Source organism: Rousettus aegyptiacus, unplaced genomic scaffold, assembly GCF_014176215.1.
Source record: "Rousettus aegyptiacus isolate mRouAeg1 unplaced genomic scaffold, mRouAeg1.p scaffold_m13_p_2, whole genome shotgun sequence".
NCBI lineage: Eukaryota > Metazoa > Chordata > Mammalia > Chiroptera > Pteropodidae > Rousettus > Rousettus aegyptiacus.
Window position 1 is genome coordinate 120,658,137 of NW_023416295.1, and position 26,468 is coordinate 120,684,604.

The following is a 26,468-nucleotide window of genomic DNA, read 5'->3' on the forward strand; positions in this document are numbered from 1 at the left end:
AAAAAGCTACGAAACTAAAGATGAAACTTATTTTAAAGCTAGTTTCACTTAAATCGTCATTCTGATAATTAGGTTAGCATATTGATTTCACCATGTGTTTATTGACTTAAGATGTTTTAAATGAGGATGCATTTTTGAGGGTAAAATACCAAAATCGAAATTGCCTGGTTTCCATGTTATTATAATGGGCATAAAAATTAATAAAAATTGGAGTTGGGAAGGTCTGTAGAGTGAGCTCTCATGCCCTATTACTCATTCATTAATTATTCCAAACAGGCAGAGACCTACCTTGCTTCTCCAACAGGAAGTATTATCTACTTTACTAACCCAGCAGAAGGAAGGTTTCCTTCTTGGCCAGCAACAAATTCAGCTAACAGAAAACACCACAGCTCAGCCAATGAGAAGCCACTGTCAACCCGAATACTTTTTTTTCCTCCAATGAACTTTCACTTTTTTTTTTTTGCTAATGACTCCCCTGGTTTACATTTTGTATAACTACTCAGAGTATCTCTCTGCTTGCTAGATGAAATGCTGCCCAATTCATGAATTAATAAAGCCAATTAAATCTTCAAATTTACTCAGTTAAATTTTGTTTTCTAACATGAGGAATAAAACAGTAAGTCTTGACCAATTTAAATGTGGAATAGAATTGTTTTTACCAATATAACTTATAAAACTACAATCCCCACAGCAAAGGTTTGCTTATTGGTGTTCTTTTCTAGGGGCACTGAAATAAAAACTAAATCTGCAAATATAGTAACTTATCACATGATTTAAGTAAAATTTTACCCAATATTCAGGGATATAAACATTTAAATGATACAATTAAAGACATGTATGTTGGACAAACAGAAAATTAAAATTGAGAGAGGTTAAACACCTCCTTGTGTCACATGCTCTCAGACTAAACAGGTATTTAGAAAAGAGAATAATTTTATTTATATGTCATTCAACCCATTAATTTATTTCTATAATGTGTATATGTGACACTTAAAATTTCTCATCACAATAATGCATCAATTTGAGATTTCAAATAAAATCTTAATTCATTTTTAGTTTTCCAATGTTCGTGATAGTCAAATTTACTTACTCTTTAGGACATGATAACTTTATGATATACAGATTTATATAACCACACATCGATAATCTGATAAGTCATAAAACCAAAACCAAAACAATTCCTTTGGATGAAATAATTTCTTGCTGAGCATAATCCTTTAGTCTAGAAGTCTGGGTAGGGTTTTCAGAGAATGTTGTCTTTGGATTTGTATAGCATAAATTTATGAAAGAATTTCTACTAAACTTGCGATTAATGGGTTTAGAAGAGATAAAAATTGTTCTTACATCCAATATCCTGAGAGTAATTTACCATCACACCTATATTGTTTCTTTCAAAAGTTAACTCTTATTCTTCAAATTGTTGTACACGGAAAAATACAAATCTTTACATTAAAATTGAGAAATTTATTGATATTTTTTCATGAAGTAGGCAGAACTAAAGAAGAAATATACAGCTTAAACAGTCGAAATGATCCTAAAATTTTTATGACCATTTTAGACTTATGGCCGAAGTAAAAGTGAATAGTTTTAAATAATTAAATCACTTTAAAATTTTTGCTCAATAATTTATCTGAAAGTAAACAGATATGAGGGTAACTGGGATCTGGGCACCTTGTAAAATGAAATAATGCCACTTTATCCTTCTAAAAAAAATTGTGATCCTAGTAAAACAGTGGTTCGGTTCTGCTTCCCACCCACAGAAGCCACCTCTCCATTCTACCACTTACAAACGTATCCACACGGTCTTCCAGTTTGTAAGGATGCCAATTTTGGTTCCATTTAAAAATGTTTCCAGTAGGCAGTCAGAGAAATAGGATCAGTATATCTCAACATAACAATCATGGCTTTCTTCTAGTGCTCACTGAGGTCAAATGTCCTCATATAATTATAAATGTTAAAAGGTAAAATTCCATCTTAACAGCAGCCAAAAATTTATATATTTTTATGTATTTACAATATTATACATATTTACAAGACCACACAAATACTGAATTGTAGAAACAAGAGATCACTTATAGGCATTCATTTAATGCCTCAGTACTATTTTCTTGTGCAAACTGAAACTTTTCTCAAACTTTTTAGAGAGCTAAAGGCAGTCAACATTGTGAAGGCCACCATCCATGGTTAAGGAGCCAAACCTAAAAACATAGAAGAAAAAAGGAATCTCAAAAGATTTTTATTTAGCCCCCAACATTTTAAAGACGACTATAGAATATTTTTCAGAGGAATAAGCTGTTATTTTTAAAGAGTTTAAGCAACTATGTATTTACTATTTCTTACTGAAACAAACACGATGGTATAAATATATGAAAAAAATACAATTTGGTGGCTTGGGAAGACTATTTAAGAGAATGTGAGGAGTGATATAATCCAGAAAGTGTTAGGAAGAATTGGTAATTTCCTTTTGGTGGGACGGGATTTACAAGAAAAGATGTGGATTTGGGAGTAAGTGTGACATACTAAAGGGATAATAAGGAATGAAACCTTGCTAGAATAGTTTACTATTTTAGGGAGTAATGGAAAATAAAGTTGGGTGAACAGGCCTGGGCGGACCATTATATTCTTTGAATTCAAGTATGAATTTAGACTTGACCTTTTAGATAGCAGGAGTGTATATGTTTTTGAGCCGAGGGAGTGGCATGATATGACCAGTATTTAAGAATATTATTTTGGCTGCAATAACCAGAGGGAAGAGCCTGGAGTTAAGGAAATAGGTGGTGGTTTATTACCATAGCTTACATGTGAGGGGGGACGGAGAGCTGAATGAGACTGATTAAGTGAAATATGGAAACATTTTGAAAGATTACAAAACTTGGTGAAAGGGAGTAAAATAACTGTCTAAAATAATTTATGTTCAAGGGAGTGGGAGAAAGGTTGTCTCACTGAAGAGGATAAGAAAATTAGAAGGGAAAATGAGTTGGGAAGGATGATATTAAGTGATTTTTGACAGAAAAAAACCTGAAGAGATAGTGAGATATCCACATGGAAAGAATGCACAAGACCTGGCTTCTGTTACTAGTCCTGGCACAGATCCTTAAGTAGTCATTTAACATTTCAGTTATGATCATGCCATGTTATATCACCTATATATTGTCAAATAAACCTACACATAAAATAGGAGGAACTGACTTATTGGACATGCTTTGGGAAGTCAGGATTTTATTCCATAAGGCATAAGTAATTCAGTATAAAAGTTTGTTAAAGCATATTTTAATAGTCTCTTCTACTTGCTAATCTTCAGTCTTACTTAGGATTTAGCTGTGAAAGAACTATAAATTGGATACTATAAAAAAGATAAATTATGATGACATTGCTATAAAAACCAATAAGAAAAAAGATTTTAAAACCTAATAGAGGAAAAAAAATTGAATGAACATATAAAAAGATGCTTGACATCATTATTAACTAAAGAAATTCAAATTAAAACAAGATTATCAGTTCTCACTAAATAAATCAGTAAACATTTAAAAAACTGGTAACATTTGGCAGTAACAAAGGCATAGTCTTTTTCTGTTTGGGACTACGGCAATACACACCTTTTAAAGAATTAACAACACCTATCGAAATTTAAATGTGCATACCCTTTGACCCTCAATGTCCTCAAAAATTCTTACACAAGTACATGAAGATATACATACAAGTATATAATTATGAAAAATTAGAAACAACTTAAATGCCCAACAAATAGGGATGTATTAAATAGATATGGTGGACCCATATGTTGGAATATTAGGTAACTGTTAAAAATAAGAAAAACAGAGCTATATGTATGGACTTTAAAAAGTACCCTTGACATATATAGCCTTGAGACTAAACCGGTATGAACAGAATGATTCCATTCTTATAAAACACACATGTACAAGAAACTATTAATAGTGACTACTTCTGCAGGGTGAGGGAGAGGCAAGAGAAAGGGCAGGCAAAGTCTTTAATTCCAAATATTTATAATTATATATTGTTTCAAGTTTTTTTATAATTCGTTAAATTAAAAATATGTAATACTTTAGAAGTCTCATACTTTAGAACTTTCCGTACATAGCTCAAAAATCGTATCAGGACTTTCTGACAGTGAATCTTTCCAAGCTTTAGATAACAGGTATAGTGGGAGAAAGATTTTATGAAGAGATAGAAGGATGGATTCTAGAGCCAACTCATTTTCTCAGGGTATGAACTTCTATACTTGTAGACCATTGATAAAGACTCTCTACTCTGCTACTGTATAAGGCTAGAATGCACGTTAAGTGAGATAATGCAGTGTGAAAGTGCCCTGCAAGTGTGCAAAACATCATAAAAATGTGAAATATTTTTATTAGTATTTTAGGGGTTAGAGAACCCACAGTGGAACACCTAGGGGCTTGAAAGTGAAGGGTTCTAGTCTATTAGAGAGCCAAACATGATTTAACGTCTCTGAAGAAGCAGGGGGAGGCAACGGCCATCTCAAAGTGGTTTTACTGGAGTTTCCCTGATTTATTAAGATTCTGTAGATGAGCAGACACCCAGCTTCTCAAAGAACTGCATTTACAGATGGCACTCACGTGCAAAGCAGTTTGCAGAGGGCTCTGTAAGATAACTAGCACCAATCAGAGTGCAGGGATCTTATAAGCAACTCAATTCCAAAACTGAAAAATTATAATTTTAATGAGAAAATGTTATGAAAAATATGCACGAGATTTTAATTTTCACAAACTAACTGAAAATAAGCAAATAATTTTATTAACCAGTGTTTCTATAAAATGGAATCAATCATAGTTGACTTGTCTTTATCCAATGATCCCAAACATATTAAAAGACACTAAGGAAGTTACAAATTGTAAGAGATATAAAGAACCCTTATATTTTGTGACTTTATATCCCTTCCCACTGCTTAATCTATTGACACAGGAAGACAGAGAGATACAAATGTAGATATATATGTACTTGACTACATATAAAATCACAAGGAAGAATGATATCTGCATTAACTCACCTTTCTAAAATATGGTTATTTTCAGCAAGTTCTTTAACAACCCCTTCCATTTCTTCCTTTAATTTCTTCATACTATACATAAAAATTAAAGAAAAATAAGCATCTCTGCTCAAAAAAGTATGTAAATGTCTTAGAATTATATTTATATTGTTTTAGTTCTCTGGATTGAATTAAGTTACTAAATAATATTAGCAAACATATTCACAACAAATATCAAAAATTTCAATATAAAGGATCAAGATCACAAACTAAAATACAAACAAATAGAAACATCATAGTTACCAAATAAATTTCTTACCCAAGAGTCATTTCTACTAATGTGTTGGAACATGGATAAATTGGAGTCATGGCATGTTTGATTCCACTGGAGGCTGCAATCATTTTCTGAGGCAAAGTTTCTTGTAACTAAAATATCAAAAGAACTCACATTAATCACAGAACGAAGTACCTACTACAGATCTTAAATCAGATGTTACAGAAACCTTTTACAGCTTTAAGTTTTAATTTCAAAGCTATCAATGATAAAATAGTTAAAACAATACTCTTTTGAAAAAAACTTTTCTTATAGATAACAAAAGAATAGTCTATCAGATGTTTTCAATTGTAAAACATCTAATTTCTTAAAATTTAGCTTAAAATACATACATATCACAGATGGGCAAGTAGAGCTCATATAGGCATATTATGTCCTATTTCTCCCTTCTCAATCATATGCAAATATAAACTGAGAAGACTTTTATTTCAATTTTACTTAATAGGAAGAAATTTTTTTTCTAGATACTTTTGATAGATGTACCTCATTAGTATAGTCTTGATACTTTGATACTTCTTCTTCAATATCCAAACACTGATTAGCTAGGGATAATAACTGTTTCCTAAGATGAAGCATCTTTCTGAAAATCAAAAAGAGTTGATTAATAAGCTGTCTAACAAAGTATTCGTACTTAATATATACAATACACACTAAATTGCATATTGTGCAATCACTAAATCATCCCCCCCCCAAAAGGTGACCTACCTCACCCATTCTTCTGACTTAATCAAAAATGCCTCATACTTTTTAACACATTCATCTGTAAAGTGGGTCATAGCTTTTGTTGCATGGTAATAGAGTTTTTGCCTGTAATTTAGAAATAATCAGAGGATTAAACCAATGTCACTGTTTCTATTTCCAATATTTAAAAAATTTCAAATATATGAAATCTGTTTCCTGTAATGACTGTTGTGACTGAAGAATATTTACGGCAGGAAGCCAAAGGTTTCTAAGACAGACATAGCAGTGAGAAGAGAATGAGAAGGAAGAATAGTCAAAAAATATTTATTGAATGAGATTAAGAAGGTGGTTAAGTGTGTTCTTGTCTATGTTCTCTATTTTCTGTCCTCCAATAGAAGCACATGAGGCAGAAGAAGCCTGCTCCCTCCTTCTCCCGTCTCAGTAACCTCTCAACCAGAGGTCAGATGAGTAAGCCTCAAATGTGTACACACATAATAATAATTGCATAAAGCCAAGATTAAAATGTATTTTTAACTGTAATTAATTTCAACTTTTAAGAATCATAACATAACCAAAAATAATTATTAAACATAACCTCGACACTTACTTATCAAATTTGTGGATTTGTTCTTCATTATAAGCCAGTCCTAAAAATAAGAATATATATTACTTTTGTAAATGTGGAATTATAAAATTGTGCACAATATTTTTTTTCTTCTGAGATTATTACTTCAGAAAGTCTAAGAGTTTAAAGCAGATATCACAAACTTGTGACCCATAGGTTAGATATAGCTCCCAAATGCTTTTATTTGGTCTGTACAGTGTTAATGTTAAAAAGAAATTAACTGCCAACATTTAAAATCAAACATTTCTAATATCTGGGCCATAAATTAGATGGGATATCCATCCCTTCTCCAGTTCTCCTCAACTGCACTGGTCAATCTCATTCCTGTATGTGCCTGGCCTCTAGAGGTTTTGGAGTTCATTACCCCTGATTTAAAATATTCAAAAGGTTGGTTTTAAAAATAACACTAACCTCTTTCCTGACAATATTAAATCTCTGAAATAAATAACTTAAGCAACCACCCCTACGAATATACTAAATTAATTCAACTGAATTACAACTATGGCTGATTCATTAGAATAACAAATGGCAAATTTTACTTACTACGTTCTGCTTTGTCTTTTTTGAACTGATAGTAAATCTCTGTGATGTAATTTAACAGGACCTGTAGCTTTTCCACACTATTTAAGGAAGAAAAACCCAAATAAATTAACTGAATCAATGTGAAAAAGAACATTTAATAATAAGAGCAGAAACTACCAATAAAGTTTTAACTTACTGCCTATCTTTGGGATGAGTGCCTTCTTGATGGGCCCATGTATCAGCCAGCAATCCACCTGGAGATAATCTGCTTTCGATATCCTGAAGATTGGTTTCTATTGTTCCCTGAGAACTGGAAAGCTAAATAAAACCAATGGGTTCAGATCCAGATTACCAAAAATCAGAAATGATAATCACAATGCCAAGAGAGTCTAAAGTCTGAATCAATTTCTCTCACAGATTACAATTCAAAGTTAGAATAATTACTTTAATCTTTAAATGAAAGGATAGTTTCTTAGGTTGATTTCCACCAAGAGTATGGTATGACAATAAAATATGAGACTAACTACTATTAATACATTTAAAAAAAATTTCTTACATTAGATATCCTTTTAAAAAAACATACAAAATCCTTTTAATCTTGTTTTTAAATATTAAACTTCTGTTTTTTACCTGTAAAATATGGTTAATATTCTATTTCATAGAGTTGTAAAAATCAAATAGGAGAACCATTAGCATAGTTTCATTTATAAAATGTAGGTGTGCAAGATTGTGTTCAATTTGTTCAGAGGCCAAAGAAAAGTAATTCCTCTTAAAACAGAAAATGAAACCTCATCTAAGATCCTGTTCATTTTAAGTTTAGTAAATTTATCATTTATCTACCACAGAACTAAGTAGCTGTAAAACTTTTAAAGAAAGGATAAGGTTAGACTTAAAGGATAAATGTCTAAATATTTTAAGGGTCCTGATACACTATTAGTTGTCAATTAAAGTTTTAAGTGGTGGTTTACAATGCTACTAGCAACAAACCAGGGTGCCCTTAGCATTACACTCTTGCCAGCACTGGACCAGCAGCCTCAGCCTCACATGGGAACTTGTTAGACATGCACATTTCGGGTCCCTACCTGTTGAATCAGAACTATGATTCAGCCTTGCTAATTTGAAAGGAAAAATAGTATCTTACTGTTATTGTAATATGCAATTTTCTATTACTATTGTGAACTTTTTTCTAGGAGTTTCATTAGATCTATTCACTTTTAAATCATTTTTAAGTGTTCTTTGTCTATTTACTACAGATTTAATGTTTTATTAATTTGTATGAGCTATTTTTATTAAAAAAACCTTTGTCACACTTTCTCAATTTGCTTTTTTACATTATTTTTTAACAGAGACCTTAAATTTTTATATAGTCAAATATATACCTTGCTTTTCACATTTTATATCTTCTTTAACATTAATGTAAAGAATGTATTAAGTATATATGTTAAGTATCTTATACTTCCAAAATATAAAAAAATATTTATAGATAAGGTTATTTTTCACAACATTACAAAGAAGTGTGAAAAACAACAAACGACCTCAAGGACCAACAATAGGGAGATAATAAGTAAAACTATTAATAAATCTACTGCCTACAATATTAAATATATAAAAATGGTGTTACCAAAGGAAAAAAAAATACCAACACAACCAAACTGGAAAATGTTTTTACTATAACATTAGTAAAAAAAAATAAAAATAATAATTGTATGTTTGTAAGATAACAATCATTTAATAATGTATATAAAAAGAGAGGACTAAAAGAGTGGTTGTCAAAATGTTAACAGTATCAGAATCTTCTGGAGGTTTCATTAAAACATTGATTGGTGGGCCCTACCATCAGAGTTTCTGATTCAATGGTGGGGAGGGCATGGTGGGTGTACCCAAAATATACATTTCTAACAAGTTCCCATGTGAGGCTGAGGCTGTTGCTGCAGGACACAAAACAGAATCTGTAACAATAATTTTTTAGGTGATGAGCATACATGGTATTATTTCTACTTATCAATAGTTTTATGGCAGGAAATATTTTAAGATCTCCATTAGGAAAAGAGTCAAAAACTAAACAGGTTATGAGCAAACAATGCAACTTAGTGAAAAATAACTGGCCTGGAGTTAAAGCACAGACTTCACAAGACTCTGTGAATTTAAGCTATCACCCATGCTTCGATTCTCATGGGGAATCTAAATCTTCACAAAAATGTCATAAAAATGAGAAATACTTTGGGCTCCTCAAAAGAAAACATACATAATTTGAATTCAAAGTGCTCAAATGATGCTGGTATTGGGAAGAAGGGTCTATCAGGACTATGAGTTGGTAAATCAAGTTCTAAAACAATAGCAGAAATAGGAAATATTTATAATTTGACTGCCCATGTTAAAAAAATAAACAAATATTGGCGAAGACTATTGTTTTTCTTAATTTTAACTGCTTTATTCTATAGCAATATTTAAAAAACTTTTTGATCATGACTTGTAGTAAGAAATTCACTTTGTTCTAACTCAGTATCATTTAAAAGTATATATATATATATCTGAACCAGAAGTTTCATGGAACAGTAATTTATTATATGTGATGAATTCTGACATTTTCAACTTTCTTTTATTTAAAAACATTGCTGATTTCAATACACTAAACTTTATGCCTGCTGGTTATTTATGACTCATAAATAACTACTGTTCTAGATCTAAGACTGAGGAAAAGAAATACCTAAAAATCAGCCTAAGCTGGGAAAGAGAAAAGGGATATCATAACAAGTTTCTTTTTCACTTTTCACTTAACATCCATTTCATGAAAGAATATTTCAAAGACTAAACACTTGAAGGAGTAAAGCTTTTTTATCTCATTTAATTGGTACAACAACCTGTGAGATAAGCAGGGTAAGAAACCACTCATTTCAAAGAAAAAGAAACTAAGGATACAAAGAATTAAAGGTCTTGCATAAGTCAGGTAGGAACAGCTAGGTTAATAGGGGCGAATCTGGGATTAGTCATCAGCTCTCACAATACATAATTTCATGCTCTTCTATAACACATTTTAAAAAGAGATCCAGAAACTGCCTGGAATGCTACTGTATTTTTCAGCAGAGTAGAGATTTTGTCCTAATTTCTTTTTTCAGTTATAGAAGTGATTCATTTCCTTGAGGAACCCAAAACTTTCTTTCCTTATTTTTTATTTCAGGGAAGATTTGATATTTTCCTAACTTGCATCTACTTCTAAGCAAGTTTAAGCACTCTGCATGTTAAATTACTTGCTTTAATTGCCACAGCAGCACACCAGAGCATTATGGATTGTAAAGAGAGACAAGGAGAGAGGGAGAGACAATAAATGAACTTAAAGTAAAGCAGGCCTCTAGATCCGTCATAAAGAAATGCATAGCAGTAAGGGTATTTAAATACTGTAAATATTGTAAATAGTTCCACCAAATGGGGAAAGGCTACTCTTTCTCTGGAGACCTTTAGGTATATCATCTCTCTAGAAAAGTTTACTAGACGTCTACTTGCCAGCAAAGAAATAGATTATGAGCCTATGATTGTCATAGTTTTGTAAATACTTACTCTCAACAATTTGGTGTGTATGTCTGAAATTTCATCTAACTCTGCTGCTTCTAGGTTGATTTTCATCAACTTTTCATATCTGTATGAAAAACAAGTATGGAAAAATCAAATAAGCATAATGAATATATAGATTTAAAAAGACGTTTTATAAATTAGAGTGTTTATCACAACTGTTTAAGAATAAAATACTGAATGCCAAGCCTAACAAAGCAACAGACTCCAAGAAAACTTTATGTCTTTGTAAAAGACTTTTATATGCTTCTACTTATAAATTTGCAGATTAAGAGATAAAATATAAAAGACGACTTAATTTCAAATAGTCTTATGCCAGGATAATAGTCGAAATACTAGATTTCAGAATTAATGGAGGTCAATAGTAAATAAATACTGATTCCATTAATTATATATCCTGTGCAGTACAAATAGTATAGCCTAGGAAGAGGGCAGTTTAAAATATCATTCTGTTTCAAAAGCCATTCTCAGGGATCAAATTAATAAGTAAAAGTAAACTAAGAATAATCCCAAAATTCTAAATAGACTACCAAAATACACTTCTAGAATACTTCTTTTTACTTTCTTTGTTGATTACAGGTCTTTTATTTTCCTATTCAGAGTGCCTGCTTTGCAATGTAAAAAATGAGACTTTTCTATTTGACATGACCTTTTCCTTTGCAAAGGGAAGGAGAAAATGCCACCAAAAGGACGGTGTTCATTTCTTACTTAGATGACTGGATATTTTTCCCTTTGTGAGGAAGTAATTCAAACTACAGTTGTGTCTTAATACAAACACTTGCATAGCCTGCTATATGTGGATAACTAAACAAATTAAACGGAAAGATAACAATATTTAACATTTCAACCGCTATTAATAAGGAAGTAATCTACTCACACTTTCACAGTTTTTTCAATGTTTCTGATGCAGAAATCCAATGTGATCACAACTTCTGTCTTTTTGTGAACAGTTTCATTATGATCATCTTTAACTAATTCTCTAAAAAATAATATTCTCATTAGTTTATCTAAGGAATTATTTGTTTTCTCTTGTCTTTCACTAATTACACTACTGTTCTGTTCAAATTTCTTAACAGTCTTGATATATTATGAAAGCTGATTCACTTTTTATTATTAAAAGCATCTCTGTGAGACTTATATATATCTAGGACATAAACCATTACTACTTATTAGGTTAACAGTTTAGAAATCTAAGGCTTTGAGATTATATTAAAAATAAAAACTAATCTACAACCACATAAATAAGCTGAACAGCATTACATTTTATACCACTAGAATTAATTTTTACTACTCATGGTAGACTGATTTATACTTTAAGTCAATTAATATGATCTCTGAAGAAGCAGGATGACATAGTAAATAATATAACTGATGGGCTTTTGTTCTATATCAAGGGTCAACAAACTAAGGCCTGATGCTTATTTTTGCTGAGAATGGTATTCACATTTTGAAAGACTGCAAAAACAAAATAAAAACAAAAAAGAGACCTTATGTGGCCCACAAAGTCTAAAACATTTACTAGCTGAAAAAGAAAAAGTTTGCCAACTTTTTCTCTTACTAAAAACTATTTTCTCTTATTAAACTAAAAGCTAGTAAGGAGAAGGAATAAAAGCTTCATGGGGTAGATAACAAAAGAAAATGAGAGCTGTGAGTAACAACACTTTGAAAATAAATTGAAGCCAACACTTAAATTTCTTCAGAAATTACTAGTAAAAACATAGAGACAAGGGAAAGAAAAAAGCATACGCTTACAAACTAGATGTGTGAACACATCAAAAAATTATAAGCATACATTAATGGGTTTAACATAAAGGTGACAGGGAAAAAAAAACTTATTCTTTTTTCTTCTTAGAAGCAGCAGCAGAAGAATGATGAAAAGCTTCATATGTGTTTTTGCAAGAAGGGAAAGATAGGTGTGTAGTAGGTACACAGAAATTGTCACAATCATTAAAGCTGAAGAGCACTATGAATTTAGAGAACATGAGGCCATTACTATGTGTGTATAAAATTCAAAAACTTAAAATGATGTTGTATAGAACTATAGGCATGATTCTCAAGAGACCATTTATTCTCCATTTCTATCAGATGGAAAGATAACACCTACAAATCATGAAAGGTAAAAAAAGGTCAAATCATATTCATACATAAAGCATTTCCAAGGGTCATTTTCAGAAAGAGAATACTGAACTAGATAATCAATATTCTGACTTAGAATAACTATATTAAGTAATTAGCAAATAAAATAAAATAAAATAAAATAAAATTAGCTTTTAAATTGCCTGTAAAAGTGAGTACACTCACACTGTATGGTTTTGTTTACATGAAATGTCTAGAATAGGAAAATCTACACCAACATAAAGCATATTAGTGGTTGCCTAAGGCTAGGCAGTTATAGCCAAAATGGGAAGTGACTGCTAATGGGTGCAGGGTTTCTTTCTGGGGTGATAAAAATATTGAAAAATTAGTGGTGATGGTAGCACAACTCTGTGTGTACTAAAAATCATTAAATTATAATCATTAAATTAAATTAAATTTAAAAATGGGTGAATTTTATAGTATATAAATATCTCAACGCTGTTTTAAAAAAAGCTGAGTGTATACTTCATTTGGGAAAACGGCAGGAAATGGAGGAAGATTCTGAGGACATAAACCCAAGAAAGAAGTACAGGTTGTATTGGATTATATAAATGACAAAATCTTCCAAGATAATAAACTGACCAACAAGTCAAAGTCCTTAGAAAAGGTATTCATTTACTATCACCTTGTACAGCATAATATAAGTTTTAAAATTTAGGTATTACTGTCCTGCCTCACAAGGTTACTGTATAAAAATAAAAAAATAGCTCCTAAATGTTTTATAAATTAAATATGAAACAAATGTATCATAATAAAAATCGAGCACTTGACCCTACCTAGTCTGAAGAGAAAAAGTATCAATGATTGAGTACCAGTTATTTAGTGAGGTCTACATGAAGATCAGTTTTCAATTTTAATTTATTACTTACATCAACCATCGTATCCCCTTTCGCATTAATTCCTGATAAAGCAGCAGGGTACTGGCAATTCTACAGGCATAACACACAACTCCTGTTATTGCCTAATGAAGAAACACAAAATGTCAATATTTAGTGCTAATTATGGTAGAAGGTAAGAAAAGATTTTATATAAAAATTTTCAAGCTTATGTATTTTAATCAGGTTAATAAAAAACACAATTTAGGCCGATTTCTAAAAGCTAAGGGTCGATATAACTGCAATAAATATATCATCCTTAACATGATAATGCTAAACATGCACTGTTTCAATGGAGAACACTTTCTTATGAGTTCAGGAAAGGACATAAAGTCAAGAAGAAACAACACAAAATTATTTGCAATGGATAACAATTTAAGTGAATAATTTCCTAAGTCATACAGGCATATGGAAAGACACAATATATTTTATTGCTTCTACTACTGATAGGATAATATTAATTTAGATATTTACATAATAATTTAATTAAACACGAACCTTAGCCATGCTAGCATCTCCATCTAAATCATAACGTGGATGTACTTTAGGAAGGGAGACTGAAATGTGAAGTAAAATCATTAAAATCAGAAATAAAAAAATTTGAATAAATTAGTATGTCTTTTATATAGCAATCTCTAATTTAAACATTAACCTCTAATTTACCTCTAAATTAAACATGAGTGGTAAAATTCTTTAATGTTCTTTCCTGGTTAAAAAAAACCACTTGAAACAATAATGTTCATTACATAACAAATTACTAACAAGTTACCTGCAATATTTCAAAGGAATTTCATTTTTTTCTTAAAGATATTTCAACACAACAAACTCAGTGCTTCTCTAAATCTAAATCAAATCCCAAAGATCCAAATCGAAATTTCAAAATCCAGATAGTTTATTTTTTTGCCAGAAGAATTAATAATTTAAAAGATTCCAAAATGCATATATAATTTTTCTTAGACTCCAAAGGCCAGAAAAGTATCCTAATCAAACTGGACACAATAAATATTTGCTGAAATTAATGATACAAATGGTTATTTTGAATGTTAGTAAAATACTAAAAGCAGAGAGCTACAGTGAAACATATGTGACAAACTATTTTACATTTTATGAAATAAAATAGTTAATATCAAATTATGTTGCCTACAAGGCTATTAAATTTTACTAGCCTTATTCAACTAATTTACAAAATTTTAACGTTTATGAAAGGGCTATATTAATGTCATCATCAATCAACTTTATGGTGACAATCATTTTTACAGGTTTTTTTATTTTTAATAGCTAGGAAAAACAAGAAAAATCTCAACTTACTTTTTTCATATGTCAGTCCTATGGTATTTAGGGGTTCCTGGCTTACTACAAAGATAGGGTTTTCCTCAGTAGTTTTAGGGAAATGCTGTGCCAGTCTTCCAGGTTCAAGAACTAAGCGTCGTCCTTCATATATAAGTTCTTGATTTGAAGAAATAATTTTGGTTTGTTTATACACCAGTTCATGAAATACAGTAGCACTGTATTAGAAAAATCCAAAAGGACAACATAATTGGGATAAAAAGAGAGCTGAAGTCTTTTGTAATGACTAAGTACAACATCCATTTCTATTTCAGATCATGATCAGTCCACAGAAACACTGCTTGGTTGATGTGGATACTAAAAAGTCTCCTGAACTAAAAATTCCACATAAACTGTCTATACAACAATCCATTCTAAAATACTTTTATGTTTGGATATCCATATTGGATATGTGCAATATATAAGATTCTTGATATTTAATGAGGAGCCAACACAGCAGAGCTTTAGAACATTGATTATGTAATCAGATGATATGGGTTCAATTTCCAGTTCTTCCACTTACTTGCTGAATTACCTTAAGCTACTAAACTTCTCTGTGCTAAATTTCCTCATCTATAAAATTGCAATAATAGCACCCACTTCACAGATTTGTTGTGAGGACTAAATGACTTAAATATAAATATATAAAGAACTGAGAATAGTATTTGCAACATGATTATATAATGTTTATTAAATAAATTAATAAAACCAAGTACTTTTGAAATGATGTTTGGGGAGAAAGGCAGATTCTTCCTAAACAGAGCTATGAAATCAAAGAAATGTTTCAGCAACAGTGTTGTGATTTGTCTCTAACACAAGCCTCTGCTGAGATTTGGCTCAGGCTTGGCCGGGCTTTTTATGTTCAAACCGACTCTTAAAATGAAATAGTGGCCAACACCTAACTCTGATACATATTTATTAAGGCTACTAAGTACCAAAATAAAGATGAATATTATATTTGAATCTAATGTTATATTAATATATTTTATTTATTACATTTACATATTTGTCATAGATATTATATATATCTAAAATATTATTTTATCTAATTAATATTATTCCTTAATTATCAGTAAAAGTCTCTTTTTAAGTTTTATGAGGCATCAAAACTACTATCTGAATCCTGTCGAAACAAAAATTAAGGCATAGAGAATGCGTGTAATCCTTTTTCCCTTCATTTTAAAAAACATTTTGAGATTTATATATAATTGTAATAAATAATATAGAGAGATGCTTTATACCCTTCATCCAGTTAACCCAATGGCAACATCTTGCATGAATATAGTACAATAGTACAACTAAGATATTGATACTGATCTACCTATCTATCTTATTCAGGTTGTCCCAGTATTACATGTAAGTGTGAATGTATTTATATGCAGTTATAACATATGAATGGATTTTTACGACATAGCTATAATGTGTTTTTCTTTAGTTAAAACAAATGATTATTTCTCTAGCATCCCATAAAGGCTTTATACCACATATACAAACAACAACTACACTAACTATATTTAAGACTTATGCTTTAATATTTTTTAAATGACAGGACAGTACGCTTACTAAAACCTGGCCCATTTATTAGTAGATGCTATTTTCAGTTATATGATTAAGTAATTTGAGAGAAGGCATAAAAATGAAAATGGTCTTATAAAACTTGCACTTTAAGACCTGGCTAATTTACTTGCAAATTTTAGAAAATGAAAAAATTAACCCTTTTATTCCAAAGATAAGTGAGAAGGAATTTACTAAGCACTCAAATACAACTTTCTAAGCAGGAAGTGGGTGCCTTTGGTGATGCTGAGGCATCTTTTCTATCTCCTCTTAATATGAAGATAATTATTATATAATGCAAAATTATAATATAGGAAGAAAAAATAAATAGGTACTTACGTATTATAACTATGAATATAAATCTTGTGAGCTGTCATTTGTTGCAGCGAAAAAACATGAATTATCATTCGGTGAAGTATATCACTAGTTTCTGCAAAAAACTGGTCAAAACCCCAACACTTTTCCTGATCTGCCTCAAGGATGTTTGCAAGAACAGGAGTAAGTAGAACTTGAAGACCCCTAAAGCAGTATTGAAAAAAGTTGAAGAGTGAACGTGTTATATTTTGTCTAGATACAAAAATCATAATATTTACCAACAAATCAAAGGAACTGCTATTACTATTATTAGACTATTTACAAGTTTTTAAAAGTCTGCTGACTTTTTAGAAAGCCAAGTAACCTTAGTTTATTATTACTTGACAATAAATCAGGGATTATGGTATTTTTATGTTATCTTTTACTGATTATTTTCTCTCTCTCCTTCCTAAGTTTCTTCACTTTTCTAAACACATTCTAACACTGTATACACACAGCCATTCAATTGATTAGAAACAGATAGTCATGAGGATGAGATAACAGTTTAATTTCACAGTCTTTAATGTCCTTTTACTATGGCACAATATATCATTTTTCATATTGAATTTATATGCCTTTTGTAGTGTATTTCTGTGAACAAAAAAAAAGGCTACACAATATACCCAACAAGCTCAGGGGGCCACATGGCAGGCCTGATAAGCTCAGTGACCAAAAGTAACTACATAGAACGGTCTGATCACAAATTCCTAATTGGGCAGGTAATAGTGGGTAGTCATGTCCCATGCCTACAGCTTCCTTAGTAAAGGTCAATCTTTATCTTACTTAAGTGAGCTCTGTCCACTGTTCTTATGCATTAATAATAACATACCTTTGAAATGTCAGAGAAATTTTCTTTTTCTATCCCTTGAAGGCACCATTACTGGCACCAGAGCACAAGACTATAGAACCCCTCATTGTTATCTTATTCCCTGCACACCAACTCTATGTAGTGTAAATGTTAATTATTAACTGTCCTCTACCCACCAATGTGAAGTATGGGTTTCTCAATTTTGCCATTTATCCAATCCTAGAGATTTCCCCCTCTCCTGCTTTCTCCCACCTCTTTAATGTACCACCAATGGATTTCATGCATGTTCCCTAAGTCTTTTCCTTTGATGCTAACATATAATAGGATCTGGAAAGCTGCCATTCTCCGCAGCATTTGAGATCTTGCTTCCCAGCATATGTTGTCAGTTGGGCTCAAATAAACTCATACAAATTCTCTACAGGTTTGGATGTTTCTCACACTGACAGTTCTTTAGGAAGTAAAATTACTATAATCACCTAGCAATAAATTAGTGATGATTCAACTAGGAATTATTTTTGACTAATAAGCTTAAATATTTTTAAATAATGAATAGAAAGACTTTTATTCTTTCTCATGCTTTCACTGAATTATAACATACTCAAATAGACTCTCAAATACCCTTAAAAATATATTCTTGACTATGTGACAGGCACTGGAACAAGCCCCTGTTTGTGAACAGTTTTTAAAATACATATTGGACATTTTTAATTTTTGCCTAACAGGTATCTATTCTCCCTCCTTTTTTTAAGGGAATCCGCACCTCTACACTCTCTAACTCTACTCCCTGTGCACAGATGGGCATAAGAGCCAGGTTTGGTTATGATTAGTTGTATAGGTAGCTAGGTGGTAGCATATAAGTTAGTTAAATGAGAATCAACTCAGAAATCTTTGCTAAAACTATCGGGAAAGTCTTTCTTCTCAATGAGTTTTCAAAGCTGTGAGAATGTGAGTGTAGCAATGCCAGTAGCCATCCTATGGCTGCCAGGAAAGAGTTCGACTGAGAGGAAAGAGAAATCAGAGAAAAGCAGATCAGACGATTTGAAGAGACCAAGTCTCAACAAATCTGAGACTGAGGATCTAGCTATGCTTTATGTCACATACACATATAAACTTTTAATTACAAAGCCAGTCTGTTTCCTTTTTCACTCAAACCAGCTGAGTTAGGTTTTTCTCACTTGCTATTCAGTCTTGACTAATATATATAAAAAAGAATACCTTTTTTTGTAGTCATTATATTTTTGATAGCTGTTAACACTACTGATTAGTAGTACTTAACATCCTTACTATTTTTTTAAAAAGATTATATACTATACTTTCTGGTACCTAAGCAATTTTTATCAAAGAATTTATAAGTTGGCGTGCTAAAGACTAATTAGACAGATAAGGTCTGATACCCTCCTGAAATATGTGATCTATAGTTCAGAATGTCAAATTATTGATTCTGAGTTTCAGCAATATAATTACTACACAGACAATGTTCATTTCCTGACCCCTTTAAATTTTATCTGTTTTACCTGAGATCCCCAGATGAGTATTTTCTAAATCAAAATTTAAAATGAATCACTATTATAACACTAAATTTTTGTTCTCCAATAAAATGAATTTCTCTTAGTAATTCTAGCTGCATGACACAATTTTATTTTGGAGACTTTTATAAACAGCACAAAAATGAAACTACCAAAACAGTGGTTTTCAAAAATAATTTTAGCAGTGGAACTTCTGGTGTAAATGAGTTTTCACAGAAATCAATACAAACAATGATCGGTAATATGTTACTAGCTTCTGAAATATATATATATATTTATATATATGTTGAAAGTCATACAAATTATAGCACAAATTGTAATAGGTATTAAGACAGTAAATCTTAATCTGTATGAGAGTGTGTACTTATAGATTATACAATTATCATATTCAGGAAAAATGGAAGTTAATTCATTAATCACGAATTCTAAATATTGATGAGTGTCTTGGCTTTATTTCCAGATTAAAATCTAAAATAATCTACTCTCTACTTTTAATTTCATTTACCTTAAATCTTTCTTTTTGATAACAGGAATCATATCGGACAATAAAATTTTGGGGGGTTCTGGCTGCTAAATAAGACCCATATGAACACTTGAAATGTAGGAGAAAACTATTATTTATAACCTTTTGAGTAATATAGTTTTTTAAATGATGCTATATTAAACTTCTTGAGTATTTGTTTTTAAGAACCCTAGTTAATTCCTATCTATACTACTATTTGTGTTCAGTCAATATGAAGGTCAGTACAAAAGATACAAAGGTCCTAAGCTAGATCTCCACATTGGAGAGAATTACAAGACCAGTGATTAGCAATCTCAAAAACATATATGCCTGTGTCCTAATAGAGATCTGGGAAAATTATTTATATATTATATTATGTTTATAATCAATCTTTACATTGCTACAAAGACAAAAACCACAAATCAAAGCATATGCTTTAATAACATCTAATAAAGCAAGCAAACAAACAAAAAACTACATTTAAGTATTTGTGATTTTAGTCAACAAAGATTCCAAACACCAAAGTGCAAAAGGAGAGAGCTGAGTATACTACACTTACCGAGAAAGACTACAAGAAACAGGCATGTCTCCACTCCAGTCGATTGGTCCATTTTCTGCTTTCTGTACTCCAGATATTGCACCAGATGGCTTTCCAGTAATTATTTTATACCTGGGGAGGAATAAATGTAGAACAAAATAAGTAGTTCATTATTACATAACCTATCAATAGGCTTTGCAAAAGTATTTCCTCAGGTGCACCCATAATTATCTACTAGATGAAACTTTGTGATTGATGTTCACAGGATCCACGAAACAATCAACATAACTTTGAATATGACTGACTGAAGTAGAATAGTGGTTGTATGATTATTATATATATGCCATAATTAATTTTTATTTGGGATCTCAGAGTGCAACGGCATCTTGATGTTCACAATAAAAATACTAATTTTTCCATCTGAAAAAATCAAACAAACACAAAAAGTTATGTTACAGAATGTCTCTATGAAAACCATGAAAAAAATAAATCCCATTCATCCATATTATCCAAATGCACGGTCAACTGGACTATGAAATTACTGCAAAGTGAACAGCAGCATTCTTTTTTTTTTTTTTAAAAAGGATAAAACTACATATAGCACAGCATCTGAAAGATTCTTTAATTGAAAAAATACACACACATACAGGAATAGGTGTGTGTATCAAAATTAAAAGTCAAATTTAATTAGATTCTTGATGGTGATAAAAACAAAGATGAGCTGAATAAAGAGCTAGATGGAGAAGCAAATATACTACGAGAATACTATAATGATGTAACAAGTCAACAAAACAGACTTTTAGGTTTTGACACTTTCCTAAACAAAACCTGAAAGTAGGAGAGAATTAAGAGCTTCATGCCTTCAAGAATACTTTTCCTTTGATGAAAATGTAAAGCACAACATAGTCTAATCTTATATAAGTTTATAGATATTATTTCTGGCATATTTTTCTTTTTGTTCACTGTCTACATAAATGTGCTCTGAGCAAATCAATATATTTTTTTTTAAAAAGTAAAACAAACCAGTACAACTGATTTGGACTGCTTGCTGCTTCCTCAGTACAGGCAGTTAGGATTTCTGCCTTAAAATTTTTTTTTTCCAGAAAAAAAGGAAATCAATGTAAAAAATAAGTTGCAGTCACAGAAGAAGGATCTGACTGTGGAGGAATAAGGAGAGATATGTGAAATTAATGCAAGAGAAGAGAAGTGAGTAGAATTAATGGCAGAATTCTTAAAGGAATGCTTACAAATTTTTGAAAAAGCTTAACTAATTTTGATAAGATTCATACATAAACACATTCTTTACATGTCAATGAGAAGCAAAAGGATCAATGCTGCTATAATGTGCGATAAATGCATCATTCATTAGTAAAGTAAAAAAGACATTACTACTACTTCAAGCACCTCTGATCATTCATTAGCATCAGTGCTCATAAAAAGTTAAGTTTCTGTACTAATAAATAAATAAATTCTTCTGATGTAGCTGACCACATGGTGGTCAGACAAAACCATCAGGTATTCCTAGGTGCTTATGAGTCATATGTTTCCTTTATTAGAGAATATCCACTTTAATCCCTTTTTAGTGCAACAAAAAATACTAGTGTTGCTTTAAAACATCTATGACAATGAAAGCATGATTAACTGCTAGGTATAATTTATGGTTAACGAGAAAACACAAAATGATTCTCATTCTTCATCAACGAAGAGATTTTATAGAAAAGGGCACTGCTGTAAAGCAGGCTCAAGATGATGCTGCACACAGATTATCAGTGCAATAATGGATGTCTTCTTCTCATGAACATGTATACTGTCCTTGCTGGAAAATATTTAGATACCCAGGTTTTCGCAAAAGTCATCGCATCAGCTGAATTGGTTTTACTTCCTCAAACCAGCAAACCATCAATTTTCTGAGATGAGATTAAAGACCATATTTTTACAGTTGTGATTATGAAGTCATGTTCGCCTATAAAAGGCAGAGTCAAATATATAAAGGTCTGAGAGAAATGTTAAGATCTGAAAGAATGGTTGGACACGTTAGGCTGTCAATGAATTAGTGTCCAAAATCATTCACTAAACTAAAAAGTATTCATAACCTCATAATTTTATGTGTGTGTACATGGGTTGGCTGTTTCTCATGAAGCAAGGTCATTCTCTAATATCTTTTAAGGTAAAAAGGTGTGTGGTCAATGTATAGATAAATTTTATAATAGATTTCACATCTAGAACTCCATCTCTCTTTTTCTCCATTATTTGGATTACAATAGTGGCTTTATGTGCAGTGATTATTTCCTAATAATTATGGTGGTACATAAATGTATAATGTACTAGTAAATGTATTCAGTCTTTGTACCATAACTGCAACACTAGGAAAAAAGTTAGTTGCATTAAATGTTATTTTTGAAATGGTAAAAGTTCAAGCTAAGAACTGTATTTCTTTTAGATCTGGTAATGGTTCTAGTACTCCACGGATGTACATTTTTTTTTTTTTTTTTGGTTATATAAAGGAAAAACCCTAATAAATACACGAAAACAAATAAACAGTGTGCTGAAATAAAATCCAGAAGGCAGTATATTTTTAATGATGGCCTAAAGACTGGATGCCATTTATATTTAAGATATTTAAACATAACATGAAAAATTATGCCTATATACTTTTATAAGGCTGCATTCTTTTAAAAAAGCAAATAGCTTAAAATATCAGAAATGATGGCTAAATCAAATGTTAGGGTATACCTCTAACATTTGATGAAACAAAATAAGATACAGATATATTTTAAAAATTGTTTCTAATTTTAGATGGCAAAACCACTTACATCACTTCCTTATTCCTACGTGGCCCTTCAAATGGTCTAAACGGCAGTGATCCGGTAGCTGCATGGTAAAACGTTACCCCAATGCTCCAAAGATCAACTGTTGCTCCGTATTTCTTCTGGTGATCTTTTCTTAGTACTGCTCTCTCATACATATCAGGATGCTTAAAAAAAGATGAAAAAACTACTAATTTGTGTTCTATAGTAATATATTACCCCGAAATAGGTATTCAATAATACTTGGAAATTCTATCAGATTTTCCTGATAATTAAACTTTCCCAATCTGAGAAGACTATTTCATGTCTTTCTCTCTCTCTTCAAATCTCCAACACTATCTCGTTTGACCCTCAATTTTGATGACCTGACTTTATACTTTGAGGAAGTGGAAGTAATGAAATCAAGTCTCGCTTACACCATTTATCAAACACTAAACTACCTGAATTTGTGTCCAGACTCTAGGCCTACTTCCTACTTACAACGGAACTGCTCTTATCAAAGTAGCCTTTTCCAGCTGTGTGGTGGAGCCCATGATATTGTCTCACCAATTCCAGAAATCATTTCCTGCAATTGCCTCTTTTATTCTACACATCAATTCCCTCCTCTCTGTTGGATTATTTCTTTCAGCTTACACACATGCTTCAGTATCTCCCATTTAAAAAAACAAAACAACAATAAAAAACTAATTTGACGCCATAACCCCTTCTGCTTCCCATTATAGCACAACTTTACAAAACAGCTGTCCACACTTATAACTGCCTTATTTCCTCATCTCCCACTCAGGTCTATGGCATTCGAAATTATGTATGTTCTTTAAGTCCCCAAACTATCTCCTGCCTTGAGCTCTAAATTCGTATAACCTACTGTTTTCTTAAATGTCTAAAAGGTAGCTCAAACCTAACATATTCAAATAGACTCTTGGTCTCCCCACTCAAACTTATTTCCTTCTAATGTTTATCCTCTAAATAAACAGTACCACCATCTAACCAGTTGCTTAATTCAGAGGACTAGCCTGCTAGGATTCAATGGAGATCTAGCAACCCAGACAAGTAGCTGGTCTGATGTTGAACACATGTCCTTTAAGTACAGAAGACACTGTACTACAGTTGCAGAGAACAAATGGGTGTTAAAGGACATTGTTGTGAGCTTACAGATCCAGATGGATTCTGTTGGACATTCAGCTCTGAAGAGAACAACCAGGGGTCAAACATGCTTATTAGCCTCCAGATATTTACCTTTACAGAAGTTATGGACTGGAACTTGATAATTCTTGGAAGGTAAAGCTATAAGAGTATACTCTGCACAAAAGAGTCATTCCCCAAGGATCCCAAATGAAAACAATGCCTTATGACACTGTGCTCTTTGGCTGTGCCCGAGATACTGGGAATCAATGCATGTAACACTGCTGGGAGAATGCTTCTAAAAGATGATGCCATCTATGAATCTGACACCCAAAAAGGGTCATAATCCCTGAAGTTTCTGGGGGGTAGAATGAGACTCTTGGGAAATACATTTTAATGAGAAATCAGTAAGAGGTGATAAGCATGAGGCGTTGGAAATGAGTGTCCAAACATGTCTATCAGATACATGGCATCTACGTGGTTTCGCTGGTTTTGTGGCATAGCACATAAAGTGACTATTGTCCAAAGAAGTGCTAGCCAGACCTTTGACTTGACAGCTAGTACTGACAGCTAGTACTTGACTGGACATGCCTGATATCTTCCAGAATGTAAGGCCACCAGCCTAGGAAAAGGAGATTCAGAGATTCTAGGAGATATTGCACCTCAAAAGGTACAATACTACCTAACTGGTACAATTAGAAGGTATTCCCAAGGAAGTGACTGACTGATAGTGGCTTGACACATGCTAGTCTGACATATGTGTGCCCACTGGCTCTCTCCTTAATGTACTACTTGTCCTTGTCCAGGGCTTGCTATTATTGGGCCTGGGCCTCTGCATCTGAAATAGAAGCATAAGGATAAGCTACGGCAAAGTTCCCAGATTATATAATTAAGATAGCCACCATATTAAAAATGGCAGAAGAAAGAATGTTGGTGTTTTCTTTGGACGTTAACACACAAAGGGGAGAATATTTAACATCTAGCCTGAGAATTCCAAAATGAGAAAAGTTTTCATTTAAATGTGGAAAGATTTCTATATTGCTAAGCTTCAGGCTATTGTTTAACTCATTTTATAACTGCATGTGAAAACAGCACTGGGCATCATCTAAAGTAGGAAAAAGATTAGAGTAAAATTTCAGCCTAGAGTACAGCATGGAGTTGAGAGTTTATCTATTTAATGTTTTGTTCTTCCTATGTTAAGTCTCTTAGAGGCAAAAGCTAAACTGTGATCCTAGGAGGATATATGAAAGATTAATAGTTGGTAATGGGGGATCATCAACTTCATGAAAGTTAGCACAGGATCACTGGTCTGGTCATCACAGTAATTGGAAAGGGCTACTGATATTTAGTAAGCAGAGACTAAAGACATCCTGCTAAATATGGGACAGTTCTGAAAAATAGCTTTTCACATCCTGTATGACTTCTGAATATCCTGCCTGATATTTGTGCAAGTGAGAAGTCTGTTTATAATGATCTAACTCCACTTTATATATACCTGAAGTATTTTTGTAGCTATAAGAATGCAGCTATCTTTAAAGCCACGTTAGTTAGAAACAACCAAGAATTATTCAACTGCTTTGGAAAATCATGTCAGTGACACCACCACCACTTGTGATGTGTCTCACTAATACGACATGAAAGTTATCACTGTACTTGCATTGGAAGTGATATTACATATAGAGGTGAGCTTCTGATAATGTTTGCCATTGAAGTGGTTCCTAAACTTCTACATATTAAATACTTATGATTTTATTATAAATATTTTCCTTTATATTATTATTAAGATATTATGCTATTCTTTTAATTAGGTATGCACGTTGATTATATTATCTAAGAATTTGATTTCGAGATGCTGAAAGGAACGTTATAAAACATTTATTATAAAAAAGGGGGGTGATCATACAGGGTTGCAACCACTGGCCTGTGTGATCTGGCTGTTCCCTGCTCACTTCTCCAATTTCTACCACCTGCCCCTTCACTCACTAAATGACAGCCAAACTGCCATCTCTTCTATTTTTCAAACATGCAAAGTCACTCTTATTTCTAGGCCTTCACAGTTGCTGTTCCCTCTACCTGTAATTCTCTTCCACCAAATCTTTGTATGGCTTGCTTCTTTTTATTATTTGAGTGTCAGTTCATTTAGGTTTGAAAGGCTTTCCTTAGCTATCTTTCTTCTGTAAGTCACT

The 26,468-nt window shown here is 31.9% G+C and overlaps 1 protein-coding gene across 3 annotated transcripts in view; it reads right to left on the reverse strand.

Annotated features, from left to right (window-relative positions):
* Positions 1-450: 450 nt before the first annotated feature.
* The window catches only part of TBK1 (TANK binding kinase 1), a 38,549-nt gene continuing 12,531 nt past the window's right edge, over positions 451-26,468 (reverse strand). For 2 of the 3 annotated variants that reach the window (XM_016139903.2, XM_016139904.2), the window contains 16 exons: positions 23,167-23,327; positions 20,375-20,485; positions 16,965-17,144; positions 15,054-15,250; positions 14,244-14,302; positions 13,740-13,831; positions 11,612-11,713; positions 10,723-10,801; positions 7,364-7,485; positions 7,189-7,265; positions 6,628-6,667; positions 6,045-6,146; positions 5,823-5,919; positions 5,325-5,431; positions 5,027-5,098; positions 2,029-2,198 (listed from right to left, as the gene is read on the reverse strand). In XM_016139903.2, coding sequence (XP_015995389.1) covers positions 2,147-2,198; positions 5,027-5,098; positions 5,325-5,431; positions 5,823-5,919; positions 6,045-6,146; positions 6,628-6,667; positions 7,189-7,265; positions 7,364-7,485; positions 10,723-10,801; positions 11,612-11,713; positions 13,740-13,831; positions 14,244-14,302; positions 15,054-15,250; positions 16,965-17,144; positions 20,375-20,485; positions 23,167-23,327 — 1,650 coding nt within the window. In that variant the 3' untranslated portion in view covers positions 2,029-2,146. Of the gene's footprint in view, positions 2,199-5,026; positions 5,099-5,324; positions 5,432-5,822; positions 5,920-6,044; positions 6,147-6,627; positions 6,668-7,188; positions 7,266-7,363; positions 7,486-10,722; positions 10,802-11,611; positions 11,714-13,739; positions 13,832-14,243; positions 14,303-15,053; positions 15,251-16,964; positions 17,145-20,374; positions 20,486-23,166; positions 23,328-26,468 lie in introns of all 3 variants that reach the window. The other variant, XM_016139902.2, reaches the window with a different exon arrangement.